We start from the raw sequence: 25,152 nt of genomic DNA on the forward strand, positions 1-25,152 counted from the left end.
CTTACACTATACTGTGTAAATAGAGCGCTTGCGAAGAGGTACAAACAATCCTCCAAGAATTCCCAACGGTTCGCAGGCGCCCCACTGCCACCCGAGGTGCAAGTGATCAAACCCTATGCGCATCGGCAATCTTATTTTCACTGTAATGAGACTTTCCGTATGTTAAGTGAAAAATATATACCCTGGAAAGATAGAACGACTAACAAAACAAGTTTAGTAAGCAGATACACTTATTATAAAACACATGCGCTTTTATGAAAATGAAAGTCTACAGAAAATAAATGGTGAAAATCTAGTAAATGCATCCTAGGTATGCAGACATAGCCCAAAGGATTATGGGTATGGCGATTAAAAGGCTATGAGTCCCATGCATACTCAATGGAGAAGGCGTGATCTCGTAGCCCCTCCCCCACCTCGAAGCATAAACATTGGACTCGGGTGTGGCCTCTGGTCCCGCTCCTTTGATCTGAGCTCAGGAGCACGTGCGGCTGCTGAGGCCAAGTTCCCGGTCCAGGATCCTGCACCTCTGTGGAAGTGGATGGGAATTAACATACACAAGCTGCAGTCCCACCGACAGCAGAAAGAGGGCCTACTGCTGCACCCTCAAAACACAACAAATTTACCATTCATTTGGTGATGATGCAGATATCGGCAGGACACGCAGTTATATCCAAAGTGGATTCATGTTTGTGCGGAAACAGATCCCACATGTAGTGTCCTGCTGGACACGTTCTAGTCTTTTTGCAAATCTGAATGGAGCGTGAATGGTGTTGGAAGAATGTGTGCGCGAGTGAATATTGCGGCTTTGAACGATGCACTGCAATTACGCTGTAATACTGTTTGGTTTAGCACCATCTCCTCGCATCGTGGACAATGTTAACGCCCACATCTTGCCCCTCGGACAATGTTAACGCCCACATCTTGCCCCTCTGACAATGTTAACGCCCACATCTTGCCCCTCTGACAATGTTAACGCCCACATCTTGCCCCTCTGACAATGTTAACGCCCACATGTGGCCCCTCTAAATGTTAACGCCCACATCTTGCCCCTCTGACAATGTTAACGCCCACATCTTGCCCCTCTGACAATGTTAACGCCCACATCTTGCCCCTCTGACAATGTTAACGCCCACATCTTGCCCCTCTGACAATGTTAACGCCCACATCTTGCCCCTCTGACAATGTTAACGCCCACATCTTGCCCCTCTGACAATGTTAACGCCCACATGTGGCCCCTCTAAATGTTAACGCCCACATCTTGCCCCTCTGACAATGTTAACGCCCACATCTTGCCCCTCTGACAATGTTAACGCCCACATCTTGCCCCTCTGACAATGTTAACGCCCACATCTTGCCCCTCTAAATGTTAACGCCCACATCTTGCCCCTCTAAATGTAAACGCCCACATCTTGCCCCTCTAAATGTTAACGCCCACATCTTGCCCCTCTGACAATGTTAACGCCCACATCTTGCCCCTCTGACAATGTTAACGCCCACATCTTGCCCCTCTGACAATGTTAACGCCCACATCTTGCCCCTCTGACAATGTTAACGCCCACATCTTGCCCCTCTGACAATGTTAACGCCCACATCTTGCCCCTCTGACAATGTTAACGCCCACATGTGGCCCCTCTAAATGTTAACGCCCACATCTTGCCCCTCTGACAATGTTAACGCCCACATCTTGCCCCTCTGACATTGTTAACGCCCACATCTTGCCCCTCTGACAATGTTAACGCCCACATCTTGCCCCTCTAAATGTAAACGCCCACATCTTGCCCCTCTGACAATGTTAACGCCCACATCTTGCCCCTCTGACAATGTTAACGCCCACATCTTGCCCCTCTGACAATGTTAACGCCCACATCTTGCCCCTCTGACAATGTTAACGCCCACATGTGGCCCCTCTAAATGTTAACGCCCACATCTTGCCCCTCTGACAATGTTAACGCCCACATCTTGCCCCTCGGACAATGTTAACGCCCACATCTTGCCCCTCTGACAATGTTAACGCCCACATCTTGCCCCTCTGACAATGTTAACGCCCACATGTGGCCCCTCTGACAATGTTAACGCCCACATGTGGCCCCTCTAAATGTTAACGCCAACATCTAACGCCCACATCTCCCCGCATCGTGAACAATGTTAACGCCCACATCTTGCCCCTCGGACAATGTTAACGCCCACATCTTGCCCCTCTGACAATGTTAACGCCCACATCTTGCCCCTCTGACAATGTTAACGCCCACATCTTGCCCCTCTGACAATGTTAACGCCCACATGTGGCCCCTCTAAATGTTAACGCCCACATCTTGCCCCTCTGACAATGTTAACGCCCACATCTTGCCCCTCTGACAATGTTAACGCCCACATCTTGCCCCTCTGACAATGTTAACGCCCACATCTTGCCCCTCTGACAATGTTAACGCCCACATGTGGCCCCTCTGACAATGTTAACGCCCACATGTGGCCCCTCTAAATGTTAACGCCAACATCTAACGCCCACATCTCCCCGCATCGTGAACAATGTTAACGCCCACATCTTGCCCCTCTGACAATGTTAACGCCCACATCTTGCCCCTCGGACAATGTTAACGCCCACATCTTGCCCCTCTGACAATGTTAACGCCCACATCTTGCCCCTCTGACAATGTTAACGCCCACATGTGGCCCCTCTGACAATGTTAACGCCCACATGTGGCCCCTCTAAATGTTAACGCCAACATCTAACGCCCACATCTCCCCGCATCGTGAACAATGTTAACGCCCACATCTTGCCCCTCTGACAATGTTAACGCCCACATCTTGCCCCTCGGACAATGTTAACGCCCACATCTTGCCCCTCTGACAATGTTAACGCCCACATCTTGCCCCTCTGACAATGTTAACGCCCACATGTGGCCCCTCTGACAATGTTAACGCCCACATGTGGCCCCTCTAAATGTTAACGCCAACATCTAACGCCCACATCTCCCCGCATCGTGAACAATGTTAACGCCCACATCTTGCCCCTCGGACAATGTTAACGCCCACATCTTGCCCCTCTGACAATGTTAACGCCCACATCTTGCCCCTCTGACAATGTTAACGCCCACATCTTGCCCCTCTGACAATGTTAACGCCCACATGTGGCCCCTCTAAATGTTAACGCCCACATCTTGCCCCTCTGACAATGTTAATGCCCACATCTTGCCCCTCTGACAATGTTAACGCCCACATCTTGCCCCTTTGACAATGTTAACGCCCACATCTTGCCCCTCTGACAATGTTAACGCCCACATGTGGCCCCTCTGACAATGTTAACGCCCACATGTGGCCCCTCTAAATGTTAACGCCAACATCTAACGCCCACATCTCCCCGCATCGTGAACAATGTTAACGCCCACATCTTGCCCCTCGGACAATGTTAACGCCCACATCTTGCCCCTCTGACAATGTTAACGCCCACATCTTGCCCCTCTGACAATGTTAACGCCCACATCTTGCCCCTCTGACAATGTTAACGCCCACATCTTGCCCCTCTGACAATGTTAACGCCCACATGTGGCCCCTCTGACAATGTTAACGCCCACATGTGGCCCCTCTAAATGTTAACGCCAACATCTAACGCCCACATCTCCCCGCATCGTGAACAATGTTAACGCCCACATCTTGCCCCTCGGACAATGTTAACGCCCACATGTGGCCCCTCTAAATGTTAACGCCCACATCTTGCCCCTCTGACAATGTTAACGCCCACATCTTGCCCCTCTGACAATGTTAACGCCCACATCTTGCCCCTCTGACAATGTTAACGCCCACATCTTGCCCCTCTGACAATGTTAACGCCCACATGTGGCCCCTCTGACAATGTTAACGCCCACATGTGGCCCCTCTAAATGTTAACGCCAACATCTAACGCCCACATCTCCCCGCATCGTGAACAATGTTAACGCCCACATCTTGCCCCTCGGACAATGTTAACGCCCACATCTTGCCCCTCTGACAATGTTAACGCCCACATCTTGCCCCTCTGACAATGTTAACGCCCACATCTTGCCCCTCTGACAATGTTAACGCCCACATCTTGCCCCTCTGACAATGTTAACGCCCACATGTGGCCCCTCTAAATGTTAACGCCCACATCTTGCCCCTCTGACAATGTTAACGCCCACATCTTGCCCCTCTGACAATGTTAACGCCCACATCTTGCCCCTCTGACAATGTTAACGCCCACATGTGGCCCCTCTAAATGTTAACGCCCACATCTTGCCCCTCTGACAATGTTAACGCCCACATCTTGCCCCTCTGACAATGTTAACGCCCACATCTTGCCCCTCTGACAATGTTAACGCCCACATCTTGCCCCTCTGACAATGTTAACGCCCACATGTGGCCCCTCTGACAATGTTAACGCCCACATGTGGCCCCTCTAAATGTTAACGCCAACATCTAACGCCCACATCTCCCCGCATCGTGAACAATGTTAACGCCCACATCTTGCCCCTCTGACAATGTTAACGCCCACATGTGGCCCCTCTAAATGTTAACGCCCACATCTTGCCCCTCTGACAATGTTAACGCCCACATCTTGCCCCTCTGACAATGTTAACGCCCACATCTTGCCCCTCTGACAATGTTAACGCCCACATGTGGCCCCTCTAAATGTTAACGCCCACATCTTGCCCCTCTGACAATGTTAACACCCACATCTTGCCCCTCTGACAATGTTAACGCCCACATCTTGCCCCTCTGACAATGTTAACGCCCACATCTTGCCCCTCTGACAATGTTAACGCCCACATGTGGCCCCTCTGACAATGTTAACGCCCACATGTGGCCCCTCTAAATGTTAACGCCAACATCTAACGCCCACATCTCCCCGCATCGTGAACAATGTTAACGCCCACATCTTGCCCCTCGGACAATGTTAACGCCCACATCTTGCCCCTCTGACAATGTTAACGCCCACATCTTGCCCCTCTGACAATGTTAACGCCCACATGTGGCCCCTCTAAATGTTAACACCCACATCTTGCCCCTCTGACAATGTTAACGCCCACATCTTGCCCCTCTGACAATGTTAACGCCCACATCTTGCCCCTCTGACAATGTTAACGCCCACATCTTGCCCCTCTGACAATGTTAACGCCCACATCTTGCCCCTCTGACAATGTTAACGCCCACATCTTGCCCCTCTGACAATGTTAACGCCCACATGTGGCCCCTCTGACAATGTTAACGCCCACATGTGGCCCCTCTAAATGTTAACGCCAACATCTAACGCCCACATCTCCCCGCATCGTGAACAATGTTAACGCCCACATCTTGCCCCTCGGACAATGTTAACGCCCACATCTTGCCCCTCTGACAATGTTAACGCCCACATCTTGCCCCTCTGACAATGTTAACGCCCACATCTTGCCCCTCTGACAATGTTAACGTCCACATCTTGCCCCTCTGACAATGTTAACGCCCACATCTTGCCCCTCTGACAATGTTAACGCCCACATCTTGCCCCTCTGACAATGTTAACGCCCACATGTGGCCCCTCTAAATGTTAACGCCAACATCTAACGCCCACATCTCCCCGCATCGTGAACAATGTTAACGCCCACATCTTGCCCCTCGGACAATGTTAACGCCCACATCTTTTCACATGTTAACGCCCAACGCCCACAAGGGACTACTTTACCACTGAGGGAGCCCCCCCTTTTTAATGTATATGGTGTCCGTATATATATATAGCCTATGTCCATATCCTGGACCTCCCCTTTCCAACGCTGTATTGGTTATTGTGATAGGTGGTGTACTTTTCGAGTTTACCCGCCTCAAAGGAGACAGTTCTCTCTTTATAATAGTAGTATAGATAGATAGATTTGACTTGTCCTGCACAAATGCAATCTCAACCCCATATACCCCCTTTTGGTGAACTTTCAACAGGAGGAATAATCACAGCATCATTGATTATGTTCTAATATTAAATTACCTGAGTTGCTATGCCTTTAATTTTAAAACACATGACATTCTATTAAGCGATCACTATCCGCAATCTTTGCAAATCACAAGGACTTTATTCATTTGGAAAGAGAACGGACATTGCCCTGCTCCTGATGGAGAGCTTGAGATAGCCACCCTTAATGGATATTCACTATGGTGGCATCAGGTTATTTTAACTAGTTATGATGTTCAATTATAGTTGAGAATAATACCGATTCAAAAGCACAGATCTGTTTTAACTCGTTTTAGAATGGATGTTTTTCACCGTATGGTCACTTTGTCAGAACTAATTGACTGGTCCTCAAATCTATCTAAATGCCCCTGTGACGGCTCCTCAACGTAGAGCACCATGCATGTTGTTTTGTTTTGTAAATATTATAAAAAGTGGAGGGCATACTATTTACTAAATCTTTTAAAGCAGCAATCATTTACTCATTGTCGACCAGCGTATCTTCTCCTACAGTCATTACCGACCATTGATATATGTGTAAGAATGTCTGGCTTTTTATGGAGTGTTTTCATGCCAGAAAAAACATTTTGCTGGAGGGCATTAATACTCCAGATGGATAAGGAAAGTGCGATCCAAGATCCATGTAGGTACATTGAATTGTTCTGGTCTTTGGGATCATCTACTCAGTATTTTACTTGTAATATGACCTATTATAAGTGGGTGGAAATAGGATGATACGGCGGACCCACTAATAAGGTCTGTATCCTTCTGTATTTCTTCACTATTATTGACTATTTGTATGTACTTTAATGAGCGTGAACCAATATAAGGTATAGATGAAATTTAGACCGGTATGCACTGCAAAGTTTTTTAAGGGGATTATTACTGAGAATGTATTAAGACTTGATAATGCTTGACATTTTTTTATTGCTTATTAATCTGTGTGATAATGAAATGAAACTCGATAACGTATTGTACTATGTATTTATATATGTGCATTTTATATTTTTTGAGCTTTTATGGTCATATATATTTAACCGAATAAAGATGATTGATTGATTACTTGCATCATTCCAATCCATCTTTTAATACTGATTAGAACATTGGAATGTGGAGCACTCCATTGAATACAATGGAGAGCTTTCTGCATCTATGGGCCGGTAAGGCCAGCAGCAAAAACCACAGTTGATGGACAGAAGGCAGAACAATGTCATACTTTCACCCCAGTACAGAGATCTGGGCCTAAATCCATCGTTTTTTCCACAAAAACGATGGATTTAGGCCCAGATCTCTGTACTGGGATGAATGTATGACATTGTTCTGCATTCTGTCCATCACCTGTGGTTTTGCATTTGTCACCCCGAGTGGGCTGGGTATGCTCAGACGTGAGTCCCATGCACTCCACACCACTGGATTCAAGCAAGCCGGGCTGAAGATGGCCAGAAACCAGTCCTCGGAAGCTTGTTTCCAGTCCAGGGAAGGCATGGTTTGGCAGTTTGGGCTGGACTGTTCCCATGAGGCACAGGATCAGACTGATTTGCATATGGCCATGTTTGAACTGGAGTGGTGTGGAGTGCAAAAAAACAATGGATTTAAGCCCAGATCTCTGTACTGGGGTGAATGTATGACATTGTTCTGCATTCTGTCCATCACCTGTGGTATTTGCGGTAAGGCCAGCAGAGCAACATTCTAATGTTGATTTTGTTCACAGTTGTTGCTGTGCACAAAGGCCTCTCGGAGCCCGAGGGGATGTAAGGGGCACATGCATCAAGGGTTTTTGCATTCGCAAACGGTGGGAATCGCAAAATTCGGCCGTTTGCGAATACAAATCCCTTTTTTGGGATGCATTAAGGTTTTTTCTTTTTCCCCATTTAAGAAATCGCAATTTATTTGCGATTTCTTAAATTGCGATTGCATTTAAGAAATCGCAATTTAGCAATTTCTTAAATGCAATGCATGATTTTTTTTTAAATTGCGAAATCGCAAATAGGAAGTGGTAATTACCATGAAGTTAACCTTCATGGTAATTTGGAAAAACTTACAAAAAAAAGTTTCATTTTCCACACACACATGCCCTTGGGCAATGTGTGTGTGGAAAAAGTACTTAAAGGTACATTTTTTGGGGTGCAGGGGGGTCCTTTGGATCCCCCTGCACCCTTGAAATCGCATTCTCATTTTGCGATTCCTTAATTGCGATTCTCAAAATGAGAATGCCTTCACATTCATTCCTATGGGCCTCTAGGCCCATAGGAATCAATGGAAAGGGATTCCTTAATTGAGATTCGCAAATTGTGAATCGCAATTAAGGAAGATTAAGAAATCGCAAAAAAAATTGTGATTTCTTAATACATAGCCGTTTGCGAATTCTTAAGTGCGATTCCTTAATTTTCGCAATTAAGGATTCGCAAACCGGAACATTGATGCATGTGGCTGCAAATCCCTTCATGCTTCGAGAGACCTTTGTTTTATTTGTTACTAGCAGCCCCTCCCGATGTTGTCCGGGTATGAAATGTTATGTGTGTAATGTTTGTAATGGTAAATTGTAATTTATTTTAAAATTTCACGGTATACAAGATTTTTCGTCTTTTTGTTACTTTTTTCAGTGTTGTGTAGTGTGTTGGTTATGTATTTTCCAAGCTTGTTGAGTTAGACGTTAATGTGACCGTGCCCCTTGAATTTATCGTATTTTATTAACGTTTATTTTTTTTAATTTCTGCATGCATTGTTATTATCATTGTTTTTCATCTGTGTCTTGGTATGTCGGTCGTATTTGCAGGTCTTTGGTTGTGTGTGCGTCCTCAGGTTTAAGTATTGTCCGGTGTGATTGTGTGCTTGCGAGGGCTGCTTTGAGTCCCAGCGCATGCATTGTGTTTCACATATGTGGCTTGTTAGCTGGTCAGTATTTGCATCTCTTTGGTTGTGTGTGCGTCCTCATGTTTAAGTAAATGATTGAATGTGAATTCCTTTATTGAAGAATAGGCGTTTGGATGTGAAGGATCATTTAATGCGGCACAGCGTCTTTGTAGACGTACGTCTGAGAAGTGATCCGAACCACGTTGGCGAAAGCCGCGCCCCTTTATTTCATCATAATGTAGCGCATCCCTCTGTGAGTAAGGTGACGCCCATAAAGTTATTGTCGCACTAACTTTTCGGCGCACTATCATGATAAGGGCAAGGTGAAGCGTGAATGTGCGCGCATATTGCTTGCGTCAGGCGTGCCCCTTTTTATTGTAATTGTGTTTTATTCCCAGTGGAGAACGTTAACGCTTATGCCCAGAATGCTTGGTTCGCAACATATATTATTAACTCCGCATGAAGGGCAATGTGCGTGAATCCGGCGCACCTTGTGGTTTGTATACGGATGTCTATATGGACCTGGGAGAAGTGATTACAACTCGCGAATGGAAAGGCACGCTACTGAATTACACAGACTTTTTTTGTTGTTAAATTTGTGGCACGGCCCTCTGAGTGTGTACTTTGACACGCCCACGCCCCTCTGAGAAGGGTTACGCCCTCAAAGTAATAATGTGCGTAGTTTGACACGCCCATGACCACGCCCCCGACACGCCCACACCAACGCCCACAAGGGACTACTTTACCCCTAAGGTTCTTTGACGTTTCTAATGTATATGGTGGCCACCTGTGTAGCCTATGTCCATCTGCTGCAACTCCCCTTTACAATGCTGTATTGGGTGTTGTGATTGGTGCTGTACTTCTTGAGTTTACCCGCCTCAAAGTTTTCAGCTCTCTCTTTATAATAGTAGTATAGATAAAATTCTGCGCGCTACTCGCCCGTGAGGGTCTCAAGGCGCTGGGGGGTCGCTACTGCTCGAACAGCCAGGTCTTGAGTTGATTCCTGAAGGAGAGATGGTCCAGGGTCGTCTGTAGGTGAGTGGGGAGGGCGTTCCAAGTCTTGGCCGCCAGGTAAGAGAAGGATCTTCCTCCAATGGTGGATTTCCGGATTCGAGGGGCGGAGGCGAGGGCGAGGCTGGCGGATCGGTGCTGGCGGGTGAGAGTGTAGAAAGTGAGGCGGCTGGTGAGGTACTTCGGGCCTGTGTCATGGAGAGCCTTGTGTGCGTGGGTGAGGAGTCTGAACGTGATCCTCTTGTTGACTGGGAGCCAGTGCAGGTCTTACAGGTGGGTAGAGATGTGGCTGCGGCGAGGGATGTTCAGGATGAGTCGAGCTGAGTCGTTCTAGATGCGCCGGAGTCTCTTCTGGAGTTTGGTTGTAGTTCCCGCGTAGAGGGTGTTCCCGTAGTCCAGACGGCTGGTGACGAGGGCCTGGGTGACCGTCTTCCTGGTTTCGGTGGGGATCCACCTGGAAGATCTTTTGGAGCATGCGCAGGGTGTTGAAGCAGGAAGACGAGATGGCGCTTACTTGCTTGGTCATCGTGAGGGAGGAGTCCAGGATGAAGCCTAGTTGCGTGCGTGGTCTGTTGGTTTGGGTGCGGTGCCCAGGGCAGGGGGCCACCAGGAGTTGTCCCAGGCAGAAGGAGATGGTCCTAGGATGAGGACTTCCATTTTGCCTGAGTTCAGTTTAAGGCGGCTGGTCTTCATCCATTCTGCGACGTCTTTCATTCCTTCCTGGAGGTTGGCTTTGGCGGTGGCAGGGTCGTTGGTGAGGGAGAGGATCAGTTGGGTGTCGTCGGTGTAGGAGATGATGTTGAGGTTGTGTTGGCGAGCGATGGCTGCGAGGGGGCTCATGTAGACGTTGAAGAGGGTGGGGCTGAGCGAGGATCGTTGCGGGACTCCGCAGATGACTTCGGAAGCCGCGGATTGGAACGGGGGAGGCGGATTCTCTGGGTTCTTCCGGTGAGGAACGAGATGATCCATTTCGGGGCCTCTCCTTGGATTCCAGTGTTGCTGAGGCGCTGTATCAGGGTGTGGTGGCATACGGTGTCGAAGGCTGCTGAGAGGTCCAGGAGGATGAGGGCCGCAGTTTCCCCGTTGTCGAGCAGGGATCTGATGTCGTTGGTGGCTGCGATGAGGGCAGTCTCGGTGCTGTGGTTTGCTCGGAAGCCAGACCGTGATGGGTCGAGGGATCCGTTGGTCTCGAGGAGGGTGGAGAGTTGTCTGTTGACGGTCTTCTTGATAATTTTGGCTGGGAAGGGGAGGAGCAAGATGGGGCGGAAGTTCTTGAGGGCCGTGGGGTCCGCGGTGGGTTTCTTCAGGAGGGCGCTCAGTTCGGCATGTCTCCAGCTTTCCGGGAAGTTGGCGGATGTGAAGAGCTGTTGCTGACGAGTCGGAGTTGGGGCGCGATGATGAAGGCAGCTTTGTTTAAGACGTGGTGTGGACAGGGATCGGTGGATGGTGTTCATCAGACCGGCTGTGTCTTCGGTGCTGACAGGGGTCCAGGTGCAGAGGGTGGTAGTGGTGGGTGCCGGTTCGGTGGTGGGGTGCGTGGTCATCGCGGTTGAAGCGCCGAAGCCGTTGTGTATGTCGGCGATCTTGCGGTGGAAGAACGAGGCGAGAGAGCCGCAGAGGTCTTGCGAGGGTGTGATGTCATTGTTGCAGGCGCTGGGGTTGGAGAGCTCTTTAACGATGCTGAAGAATTCCTTGCTGTTATGGGTGTTATTGTCCAGTCATTTTTTGAATGCTATCTTCTTGGTGGTGTGGATCAGCTGGTGGTGTTTGCGGGTGGCGTTCTTGAGGGCTGTCATGTTTTCTGTTGTCTGGTCGCCAGGCTTTCTCGAGGGTGCGGCAGGGTTTCTTGGAGTTCTTGAGGTGGTTGGTAAACCATGAGGCTTTCCTGCTGCCCGATCTGCTGGGAGGATTCTTCAGCGGTGCAAGTTCGTCGGCGCAGTCGGTGAGCCACTGAGTGAGGTTGTGGGTTGCTTCGTCCGGGTCAGGTGTGTTGGTGGGGGGGTTCTGGCTGAGGGAGGTGGTGAGCTGGTCGGCGGTGATCTTGCTCCAGTTTCTGCGAGGGGCCTGTTGCGGGTGCTGGTGGGTCATGGTTCTCCTGAAGTTGAAGTGGACGCAGCTGTGGTCTGTCCAGTGTAGTTCGGTGGAGTGGCTGAAGGTGATGTGCTTGCTGGAGGAGAAGTTCGGGTCAAGTGTGTGGCCGGCGTATTGGGTAGGGGTGTTCACCAGTTGCTTGAGTCTGTGATTGGCGAGGTTGTCCAGCAGGGCGGCGGTGTTGCAATCCTTATTGTTCTCCAGGTGGAAGTTGAGGTCCCCTAGGAAGATGTAGTCTGTGGAGGTGAGGGCGTGCTGACTAACCAGGTCTGCGATGGCTTCGCTAAATTGTGTGCGTGGTCCCGGGGGCCTGTAGATGAGGGTGCCCCAGAGGGTGGTTTTGGGGTCGATGTGTATCTGGAAGTGGAGGTGCTTGGCGGCGGTCAGGGTGTCGTCTGAGTTGGTCGTGATGCGGATGGTGTTTTTTTGGACGATGGCGATGCCTCCTCCGGTTCGATTGATGCGGTCCTTCCGGGTGATCTTGTAGCCCTCCGGGATGGCTATGGCGATGTCGGGGGCTGAGGAGGCGTTCATCCAAGTCTCTGTGAGGAAGGCGACGTCTGGTGATGTTGTGTCCAGGAGGTTCCAGAGTTCGACTGCGTGCCTGTGGACGGAGCGGATATTGAGCAGGATGCACTTGAGGTGGTTGTTGCTGGTGCTAAGCTTGGCGGGTGCGGTGTCGGTTCGGTGGCAGGTGAATTTGCAGGCTTGGCAGGTGAATGGTCTGTGGGTCCGATTCGGGGCGGCCTGGTGGCAGGCGGGGTTTTGGCCAGTGCTGAGTCCATGGAGGGTGGCCGCATCGTAGGTCCGTCGGCTGGGCTGGCGTCGGTGGGGTCCAGGGGTCCTGGCTCTGGGCACGGTCCAGGTGCGGACGGGCGCAGATGGACTTGCCTCGGCGTGCCTGCTGCGCGTGACCACTGCGGGTATGAGTGGATTCCACCATATGTGGTGCGGAGGGAGGGAAGAGCAGCTGGGAGGTGGGAGCGGGGTGGGGCGGGGGTCGGGATATAGACTTATAGCCTTATAGCCTTATAGCCTTTCGTAACTGGGCTCTATTAACCATTAAAGTCCCACCTTCGGCTCAGCCCTTTAACGCTGGAGAAGGCCTTTAATGGCCGGTATAGCCCGCTTCGGCAAGCTATAAGGCTATATTAAAAGATGGATTGGAGTATCCAGTGAAAACAATGAAGTGATTCAGGGATTGTAATGGCAGGTGTACGCTCTCAGCTCCAGCACATCAGTGTTTGTTTTTAGCATAGAACCCTCAGTGGATGGAATGTAATAATAGCTTTATAGTCCAGCTGCCTCTGGCTATACCAACTTGTTAAATGCTGTCTCCCTTGCCTTGTTATAGGCCCTCACCTGTCGCACGAGACATGTCTGCCTCAGGGCCTTCAACAAGTAGTTTGGCACACTGAGGAAGCATCCCATAAGGTTGTATTTTTTAAAGTCATGTTGGGCAAAGAGGAGCTGTTGGAGATATATTGCTATAATGCACAAGATACGTATTTATACAGAAATGTGATGTTTTTCCACCAAACCTTATACATTGTACTTTGATTATAGACAGGTAACTTTAACTCGTCCGATGTCCAGGTGTGCTTGTGCGGAGGACGGCCGGGGGCAGTCCGAACAATGCTCACTCATTATTTTTCCCGCACCGCAGCAGAATTTGTGCCGCGGTTAACAGGTTAACATTGGTAAGACACCATGAATACTGTACAGCAGCTACTTGCAAGGCCATGCATTGGACTGAGACTTGAAGACAAACTAACTGTAAAACGACGATTAGGACCCGACCGGCCGACCTAAAACTAAAACAAAGTGCCCAAGACAGAGGGAAGACTTACACAGGTACATTCTCAAACATCTGGTACACAAAGGTTGATTGCTTACAGGGTGTACACAAATTCTCTATTCTGCTTTCCCTGCTTGCTGTTTGGTGGTCACATTCCTTGGATAAAAAAAGGAGTAACAGACTGGAAGCCTTTGTCAGATAAAATAAAGAAGCATGCACACAAAAGAAACCATATGGAAAACCTGACAAGACTGAGAATGTTGGGAGACACACCGATTGAAGTCCACATAAGCGAAGCATACCACAAATCAATACAGAAACACAATGAAGCAGTTGACAGGAATAGGTACTGTTGAAAATAATTGGTTACATTAGTTTCCGTGATACTTTTGAACTGGCTTTACGAGGGCGTGATGAATCTGAAAGTTCCTCAAATCCTTGTGTATTCAGAGGCTTTGTGGATTTATTATCAAACATAGGCAAAGAAATGGGAGCACATTTAGCAAGTGCTACAGTCTTTAAAAGCACCATTAACCCCTTCGCTGCGGCGGCCATTCCGCCGCAGTGCTGGGGGGGGGGGCGAGCGGCGCTCGCATGCCCGTGACGGAGCCGCTCTGTCATGAGCCGCGGTTGCGCTGTGCTCATGACGGAGCAATTCCGTCATGGCTCCGCCCGCCCAATAGAACGCGCCGCGCAGGCGCGAAATCAGCGCCGCGCAGGTCATGAGCGGCTCCGTCATGAGCATGGGAGGGGTTAAAACGATACAAAATGAGCTCCTTGAGTGTATTCTAGAAATTATAAGAAGCTATATTATCCAACGGTTCCATGATAAAATATCGATTACAAAAACATCGTCAAAAAATAATATCGTCACAAAAATATCGTTTACTAAAATATCGTCCTCCTATACTTAAACAAGGATTCACACAAATATCGTTTTTTTTTATCGACTACCCTAATATCGTTTACACTAACATCGACTACATAAATATCGACTACTACATTATCGACATTCTTTTAAATAACATTACCTTCTACACAAATATTGACTACACTAACATCGACTACCTCTCGACTTATACAAATATACAAAAAATATCGTCATATTATTAACAACACAATATACACAATTCTTTCATATTATTCACTTTTTTATAATTATTTACTTAAAAAAAACTATTCGCACATGTATGTATTTAGTATTCCTATTAATTATTTATATATAAATATACTATATAGTTAATAATAAATACATTTACTGACACTATCATACACTGCGATTGTATACATTTAAAACACATTTTACTATTTTCTACATGTTAACATTTTCATTATAAAACAAGAAATCACATATAATACTTTTTACTATTTAAATTAACAAACAATTACTGATGCAACAAACCCTTCCCAAAATAAAAGTTTTTAAATTCAAAATAATCTTCTCAACCAATGAATTTAAAATTTAACTAATTGAACCAATCAAAAGCTACCATTAATTAGCTCACTACTATAAAAACAATTACACACTTAACGTAATTTACCATTTTTGGCCCAAACTTGGAGAAAACCGGTTACCTTGCTGAGAGAAGAGAAGACAAACCTACGACAACAACTACAAAACTTCATACTACAATTCAAGTAAGTAAAATCCCATTTCTTTTATCATTCTAACCTACCGAAAACTACCTAAACTCCCTAATTTAAAACCTGTTCTTCTTTCCTGTTAAAACACAAATAGTAGAACTTACCAACAACAACCAGAAAATTAGAATTAAATACATTTATGAACTGCCTTATCCATGTCTACTTAGAGAGCTGTAAAATATATTTGAAATTAGCAAAGTACATGTGCAATAGACTTCATATGTTATGATCTAATATTATCCTAATACAATAAATAACACAATTAATCTTTTTTCAACAGATTATACAAACTTCATTTCCAATCTACAACTACACTACCAACATATTCTACTACATCAAGTAAGTATAGTCACTGTATGTATAAAAATTCTGGAAGTTAAAACAAACAACTATAACACTAACGCATTTTTTTTTATTATTCTTTACCACTACTACAGAACATTAAAAAGAGAAACTCCAGAAAGAAAAATACGAATTAAAGAATCACCAGTAAAGCAACATAGTAAGTATATGTTCACACTTTTTCCTGCTCTTATACACACCTCTATAAATGTTTTTCACTTTTCTTAAAAATACATATATATGTTTCCACAGATCTACCTTAGACATGGCAACTGGAGCTACTTTCATTACTTCTCAAAAAGGGAAACTAATGCTGAGCTACATGGGTTACACCTACACCCAAGAAAGAATCAAAGGGAATAAGACCCATTGGAAATGTAGTAAATATTACTCAAGTGCATGATATGGTAGAGCAACTACTGTTGATAACAATGTGGTAAATGTACGTGAGCATAACCACCCACCCAATGTAACAGAAGTGGAAGATAGAGAAGCACTGGAAACCTTGAGAGATGCTAGTACAGGCTCACAAGAAACAAGCACTAGTATTTTGAAAAATGTTTTAAGCAACGTGCCAGAACATGTAACAGGACAGTTACCTTCAATTCCCAACTTAAAAAGATTAATTGCTAAAACTAAACGTGCTTCTGATCCAACTCCACCAACCCCAGAAAGTTTTCAAGACATAAAAATATATCCTGAATATACCATTACACATAATGAGGATAAATTCTTAATGTATGACAACCACAGTCATGACAAAAGAATTTTATTTTTTGCAACAAATAGCAATTTGCAAAAACTTAAATCATGTGAAACATGGATGATGGACGGGACTTTTACAGTATGTCCCAAACCTTTCTATCAACTTTACACCATCCATGGTGAATACCAAGAAACAAATATCCCTCTAATTTATACTCTGCTGCCAAATAAAACAAATGCTACCTACATAGAAATTTTAACAACTATCAAAGAATTAACAGATAACTACTGTCCACAAAGAATAATAATTGACTTTGAAATGGCCATGATTCAAGCTATCCTTAAAATATATCCCCACACCTCAATACAAGGTTGTTATTATCACTACAACCAAAGTATATGGAGGCACTTACAAAAATCTACTTTAAGCATTGAATATTCAACAAACAGTAACTTTGCTTATCAAATTAAAAAGTTGATTGCATTGGCATATGTGCCAACAACAGAAGTAGCTAACTACTACAATTTATTACTTGACAGCCCTTTCTACCGCACCAATGAGAAAAAACTAACTCCCTTCTTAGACTATTTTGAAGATACCTGGGTGGGAAGATTACATCATTCAGGCCACCGCAGACAACCTAAATTTCAAATTCCATGGTGGAATGTGTATGCTAGTACAATAGCACAGAAAGCAAAAACTAACAACACAGTTGAAGGATGGCATAATGCCTTCCAAGCCACTTTAGGAAGAACTCAACCAACACTTCACAAACTAATCCAAAGCATTAAAAAAGAACAAAGCTACCAAGAACTCAGAATAGAGCAATCACTTTCTAAAATTGGCCCTAAACTAAGTAAACAAACATTAAATATGTACGAATACCTACAGCAAAAAACAAGAATGTACCCAAGTATCGAAGGTCTAGAATACTTAGACCTAATAGCAAAATCCATCCTTTTAGAAGCAATTCCTAAAAATGTAGCAAAGCATAACAAAACATACTATTTTTTTCAATGTAGTTATATTATGTCATGTAAAAATAAATGTAATATATTATTAAAAGACATAAGAAAACTACATTAAACTAAATTGTACACTATAACACAATCCAACCCAAAATTAAATATAAATTTTACTTACGGTTCTGCTGCTGTAGAATATGTTCCATGGTGATTATTTCCACAGGAATAAAACCAAAAGCAATCCATATAGTATTTAAAAATCCCAACAAAATGCAAAAAATGCAACTGTTTGATAAGAGTCCCACGTCGCAATCCTCTCGAGAATGGAACAATTTAAATCGCGAGAAAAAATCACGAGAAAAAAGGTACAAAAACCCGAAAAATCAGAAAATGTAAAAAACATGTACCTGTTTTAACCCCTCCCCTGCTGATGACGGAACCGCTCCGTCATCAGCTACAGTTGAGCTGTGCTGATGACGGAGCGGTTCCGTCATGGCCCGGCCGCCGCTGCGGCGCTGATTTCGCGCCTGCGCGGCAGTCTTAATGAGCAGGGTGGGTCATGACGGAACCGCTCCGTCACCAGCACAGCTCAACTGTAGCTGGTGACGGACCGGTTCTGTCACCAGCATTTTTATTATTGTGAAACAACATATGAATATTGTAAAATATACATTAATATGTTTAATATAATTATGCATTAATTGTTTATTGTATATTAAAATATGTTTTAGATTGTTAAATATTTTTCTCTGATGTAAAAAAGGAAGAATTATTTTATGTACATATTTTTGAAAAATACAATGACATGAAAATTATGTAACATATTAAATTTTAATTAAAAATATTAAAATTTAATATACTAATTTATGTAATATTTAAAATGTATATATGTTAAAAACTGCAATATAATTTGTAAACAAATATTATGTTAAATTTGTAATAAAATCTTCAAAATGTTTGCATTTAAAAATGAAAGTATGAATAAAAAATAATTGTACAAAACTAAAAAACAACTTTATTTTAAAAATTTCGAAACTTGTCATATGTATGTAAAAATGTTTTAAAATGTTATTACATTTATATTGTTTAAATGAATATTACAACATGACATATATTATTATTATTAAAACTTGAAAATATTTTGTAAAAATATAATAGACAGTAAACCATAATAATGTACTATTCTAACTCCAAAATGAACATTACTCAGGAAAATGCTGGATAGTAAAGCATAATAACTTACTATTCTAACTCCAATCCAACATAACTCAGAGAAAGTGCTGAATAGTAAACCATAATAAATTACTATTCTAACTCAAATCCAACATAAGTCAGGGAAAGTGCTGGATAGTAAAGCATATTAATTCACTATTCTAACTCCAAACATAACTTAACTCAGGGAAAATGCTGGATACTAAACCATAATAAATTACTATTCTAACTCCAATCCAACATAAGTCAGGGAAAGTGCTGGATAGTAAACCATAATATTTTACTATTCTAACTCCAAACATAACATAACTCAGGGAAAGTGCTGGATAGTAAACCATAATAAATTACTATTCTAACTCCAATCCAACATAACTCAGAGAAAGTGCTGGATAGTAAACCATAATAAATTACTATTCTAACTCCAATCCACCATAACTCAGAGAAAGTGCTGGATAGTAAACCATAATAAATTACTATTCTAACTCCAATCCAACATAAGTCAGGGAAAGTGCTGGATAGTAAACCATAATAATTTACTATTCTAACTCCAAACATAACATAATTCAGGGAAAGTGCTGGATAGTAAACCATAATAAATTACTATTCTAACTCCAATCCAACATAAGTCAGGGAAAGTGCTGGATAGTAAACCATAATAATGTACTATTATAACTCCAAACATAACATAACTCAGGGAAAGTGCTGGATAGTAAACCATAATCAATTACTATTCTAACTCCAATCCAACATAACTCAGAGAAAGTGCTGGATAGTAAACCATAATAAATTACTATTCTAACTCCAATCCAACATAACTCAGAGAAAGTGCTGGATAGTAAACCATAATAAATTACTATTCTAACTCCAATCCAACATAAGTCAGGGAAAGTGCTGGATAGTAAACCATAATAATTTACTATTCTAACTCCAAACATTACATAACTCAGGGAAAGTGCTGGATAGTAAACCATAATAAATTACTATTCTAACTCCAATCCAACATAAGTCAGGGAAAGTGCTGGATAGTAAACCATAATAATTTACTATTCTAACTCCAAACATAACATAACTCAGGGAAAGTGCTGGATAGTAAACCATAATAAATTACTATTCTAACTCCAATCCAACATAACTCAGAGAAAGTGCTGGATAGTAAACCATAAAAAATTACTATTCTAACTCCAATCCAACATAACTCAGAGAAAGTGCTGGATAGTAAACCATAATAAATTACTATTCTAACTCCAATCCAACATAAATCAGGGAAAGTGCTGGATAGTAAACCATAATAATTTACTATTCTAACTCCAAACATAACATAACTCAGAGAAAGTGCTGGATAGTAAAGCATAATAAATTACTATTCTAACTCCAAACATAACATAATTCAGGGAAAGTGCTTGATAGTAAAGCATAATAAATTACTATTCTAACTCCAATCCAACATAAGTCAGGGAAAGTGCTGGACAGTAAACAATAATTTACTATTCTAACTCCAAACATAACATAACTCTGGGAAAGTGCTGGATAGTAAAGCATAATAAATTACTATTCTAACTCCAATCCAACATAACTCAGGGAAAGTGCTGGATAGTAAACAATAATCATTTACTATTCTAACTCCAAACATAACATAACTCTGGGAAAGTGCTGGATAGTAATGCATAATAAATTACTATTCTAACTCCAATCCAACATAAGTCAAGGAAAGTGCTGGATAGTAAACCATAATAATTTACTATTCTTACTCCAAACATTACATAACTCAGGGAAATAAGTGGATAGTAAACCATAAGAATTTACTATTGTACTCCAACTGTACAAGATTATAATTGTATACTTACAATAAATAATATTAGTGATAATAATATTTAACAATTGCAATAATTATTTTTTTACAGTAAATTTAATGTTATTTTTCTTTCTAATTTTTTCATACTTGTTTTTAATTATTAGCATATATGATACCTAAAAAATCTATTAATAATAATATTTGTTTTTAAAAATTGTTATTTGGGAAATTTCGCTTTATACATTTTTTTCACTAATTTCAAAATTAAAATTTTGCAATTTTTAATTTTTTATTTACTTTTCTACATTACATTTCAATTTTCACACTATTTATTTAAATAATATTACATATTATCTACAATTGAAAACAAATAAAACAAAAAATTAGTTTTCAAAATTATGTATATTTACAATTATATTTACAATTCTTATCACTTATTATAATATACTACACACCCTTATCCCCTGTAGCAACAAAAACCCACTTAAATATTTTTTTGGATACATTTTTTATATTTAAAATTTTAATTTCGTAATAAATTTGAATTTTCGAATTTCAATTTCGAAATTTTAATATAATTCTAAATTGTTAATATTCTATACAATTTATTTACACAACATTTTTAAAGTACTACCCACCCTTATCCCCTACAATACCAATAACCCGCTCCTAGAATTTTTACTATTATTTTTTTTTAATAATTTTACACATATATTAATACTAGTGAAGAAAGAAACGCTTCTACCGGAGTGCTGGAACCCGATGGAAGTTGGCGCAGATCCCGGCGAAGCAGTCCGGGTAAAATGTTCAAAGTGAATTCAATTGCAGAATGTCTTGCGCTCTCAGGCAAAAAGACAGCAGGGGATCCAAAATAGCATGGAAGCAGTTTAATACACAACGCGTTTCACCAAAACAGGCTTGTTCACGTGTACCTGCACACTGGAACACCCACTTTTAAATAAAGTTTACATGCTTCAACCCAAATGGTAGACATGAAAGTCGGACTGACAGAAAATACGTGGCAGACATCTTTAAATGGTTTGCAGTACATGACAGTAACCTGCGCAAAGTGAAAAATATAAACATAAATTGTTGCTTGTATTAGTTAGATGTCAAAAGTGGGCTGCCCAAATTACATCATGTTGCCTGAGTAGCTTCTCGTAGTACAAAATGAATAATCAGTATTATCTACATCTTGGTGAAGTCACTGGCAAAGGCTGACATATTGGAGCGTTTAAATTACACAATTCTAGTTCGAAGCCCCTTGAAACAGGTCTGTCGTAGGTCGCCCGACAATAAAGCACAGAGATTTCATCATGTGGGCGCAGTTCAACAGTTAGTTAGACACTGTTTACGGGGTACACACTGCAAATATACATTGTGAACTGTGACATGCAGTAGCTTGGCAAAAAAGTTTGGACATTTGCGCTAATAGTCTGACAGTTGGATATGTATGTGATCATACCTCACGCACAGAAAATGTAAACCTTGATATGACATGTACAATATTGGCAGGTAATGGCACATGAAAAACAAGGCGGAATAGACTGAATAGTGAGAAGTGAAACGCTGTCGTCCAGTATAGCGTGCGATGTCAAATTAAATATATGACATGCTTACAAACGGCGTGGTAACGCCGGTAAGGGCATGAGTTGGTAAACACAGTTCTGCATGCAGCCTAGAGCAGACACACGTAGATGCATAGTGCAAGGGCAGGGCGACATGATACATCGCTGCAACTGTCAATTAAAAAGTAAAAGGCAAATCAAGAACAGAAAATATTATCTGTGATAATTCTCATAATGAGAAACCCGATACAAGCATAATGCTGTTCGGTTAAGTCAAAGTGCCATGTCCGGTATGGACTATCATGTTGGAGGAATTCCAAAATAGGGAAGGTCTGACCTTATAAGTTGGTGTCTCATAGTGTGATAAAGCCAAGAGCAGTGATTCCTGGAGTGCAAGGTTGGGTACGCCCGTGCAAGTGAAGTCCAGTGTTGGGCCCCCTCCTTTCCTCCTGTGGACAAACAAACAAAAATAGAAAAACAAGAGTTAAAATCACACAAGTAGAATATGAATAATACCAAAAAATTACATCTCTTGAAAAATACACTGTCAGAAAAGGAAATGTACAAAATAGGAGAATGAGTTAGTAAATATCAAATGCTAGTCATAGACATAGTTTATTCTTTTAAATGAATTGCTAATTCCTCATCGATATTGAGGCCTCCCGGGAATCTGGTTTGGAATTCAATTATGAGTTTAGACTCACGTTGCCTCAGATTGAGTAACCTGTTACCTCCTCTCGGATGTCTGGGGACCTGTTCCAATATGAAGAAATTTAAATCAGCAGTATTGGAAAAGTGTTGTTGTTCGAAATGACGCGCCACCGGGTATTTCGGGTCTTTGTTCGTGATGGCCCTGAAATGTTCCAAGATTCTTTTTTTGGCAGCACAACTAGTGCTGCCAATATACCAGAGTTTGCAGGAGCATTCAATGGCATAAATGACAAAGGTGGTACTGCAAGTGAGAAAAGTGGTCAATTTTTTGGTAATGTTATTGTATTCCACAGATCCTCTGTATTTGCTGTTTTTGCAGGCTTTGCAGTGGCCGCAGGGATAGAAACCGACTAGACCATGATCTGTGTCTGTCTTGGTATATTGGGTGATGTCATTTCTGACCACTAGATCACGTATGTTCTTGCCTCTCTTGTAAGTAATCATGGGTCGATCAGAGATGGTATTGCCTAAAACAGAATCGGTTTTGAGAATCCCCCAATTTTTAGCAAGAAGTTTCTTAACTTTTTGAGATTCAGAACTGAAAGTGAGGATGAGTCTGGTCGATTCATCGGTTTCAGTAGTGTCAGGCACACGGTTATTTTCCAGTGTCTCAGATCTTTCTACACTCTGTGCTCTTTCTTTGGCTTTTTTGAGAACCCAACTGGGGTAACCTCTACTCTTGAACCTGTTCATGATGATTTCCTGTTCCTTAAGAAAAGAATCATCAGTGTTGCAATTGCGTTTCGCCCTCAAAAGTTCCCCGTAGGGGATGCTCCATTTGAGAGCCTCAGGGTGACTACTTAGAGCATGCAACACGCTATTCCCAGCTGTGGCCTTGCGATACAGTGAGGTGCGGATTTTTTGTTCTATGATCTCCAATTTAACATCTAAGAATTCAGTTTGGCTGTTACTGATGCTGCCTGATAGAAAGATGTTGTAGCTGTTACAATTGAGTTTAGTGATGAAGTCAAGTGCTTCAGCTTTGGTGCCTTTCCAGACAATAAAGAGGTCATCGATGTAGCGTAGCCACACCACGACCTTTTCAAAGTCTTCCCTCAAGGTGGCACTGTCATGGATTTCCTGCTCCCAGAATCCCATGAACAGATTCGCTAGACTGGGAGCAAAGCAAGAACCCATGGCAGTACCATATTAATACTAGTAGACATTTTGTAATATTTTTTAAACATAATACATACTTTAAAACAATTATATAACACATTCTATTTTTTTGTCATATTATATACAATGATATTTTACTAAACGATATTCTGTTCATCGATATTTTATTTTGACGATATTTTTATCATTCTTAAAAAACGATATTTATTACAACGATATTTACTACTACGATATTTTTACTAGTCGATATTCTTACCTCGATATTAATGCAAGTCGATATTTTCCCGTCGATATTCATGCTTTATACCTTATCCAACAGGTGAAAAACACAGACTTTGTGACTATTCAGGCTGATGACACCACTGATGTGGCCACTAAAAGCCAGTCTGTATTCATTTTTCGGTACCTTCACAATGACAGTAAAGTTGTGAAGAGGTTCTACGGCTTCACACATTTAAGAGACTCTACTGCAGAAACCATTACTTCAGCATACTACGTAAACGGAACTTGATTTTTCCAGAGCAGCCTCAAAAACTTATTGCACAAAGCTATGATGGTGCGTCAGTGATGAGTGGAAGCCTTGATGGAGTACAAAAAATCGAAAAATACAATCCCAACCAAAGACCCTGCAAAGCATTATGGGACGACATTCTAGAGTGCAGTGAATATTATAGTATCCAATATCAAAACATTCCTCAAGCAGCAGCACTCTCCGAGCTCAGCTGAGCACTAATACTCACTGCACTCTAGAATCTCGCCCCATAATGCTTTACTGGGCCTTTGGTTGGCATTGCATTTTTGCCCATAACTTGGGCTTGGGTGGTCAAAGGAGGATGGGACCACCACTGAATCCTTCATCATGATACGCTCTTTGTGTTCAAGGCATTTGCTTGGTCTTCCCCCAAGGTTAGGGGGGACCCCAAAATCATCACCTCTCTCATTTTCTGATATTTTTCAAAGCTCACATTTGTGAATTGTTTATATGCTTTTTAGCATGTAAAGGTAAAGTTGTTTTATCAAAGGGTTGTGGGTGCAGGAGCTAAATCTGTGGCGGTGATCAATGTAGGAATATATATACAAGCACTGACCTATTGAGGCGGAAGCCGGGAGCGTGACCTGTATTTTAAAAAATTGAATGTCACTGTTTTAGTATTGTTTTTAAACTCACCCAGTCACTCCTGATCAGCTCGCGCAGCGGATTTAGCGCTGCTGCGGCACCAGAATCTAACCCACTTCTTGCCGCCATTCTGGCGAGCCCGGAGGCCACGCCCCTTTTCCGAGGCCACGCCCCCCCGCCGAGACCTATAAGTAGACGCTGATTGCAAGCCCCTCTTTCACAAGCACTGACCTCCTGAGGCGGAAGCCAGGAGCGCGACCTGTATTTTTAAAAATTGAATGTCACTTGTTTAGT

General features: G+C 42.8%; 1 protein-coding gene across 1 annotated transcript in view; it reads left to right on the forward strand.

Annotated features, from left to right (window-relative positions):
* The window catches only part of LOC144805946 (uncharacterized), a 389,169-nt gene that overhangs the window by 253,583 nt on the left and 110,434 nt on the right, over positions 1–25,152 (forward strand). The window contains 1 exon segment of the mRNA XM_078672408.1: positions 15,607–15,665. Within this exon segment, the coding sequence (XP_078528534.1) occupies positions 15,607–15,665 (59 nt within the window).

This window comes from Lissotriton helveticus, assembly GCF_964261635.1.
Source record: "Lissotriton helveticus chromosome 1_1 unlocalized genomic scaffold, aLisHel1.1 SUPER_1_unloc_34, whole genome shotgun sequence".
Lineage (NCBI taxonomy): Eukaryota > Metazoa > Chordata > Amphibia > Caudata > Salamandridae > Lissotriton > Lissotriton helveticus.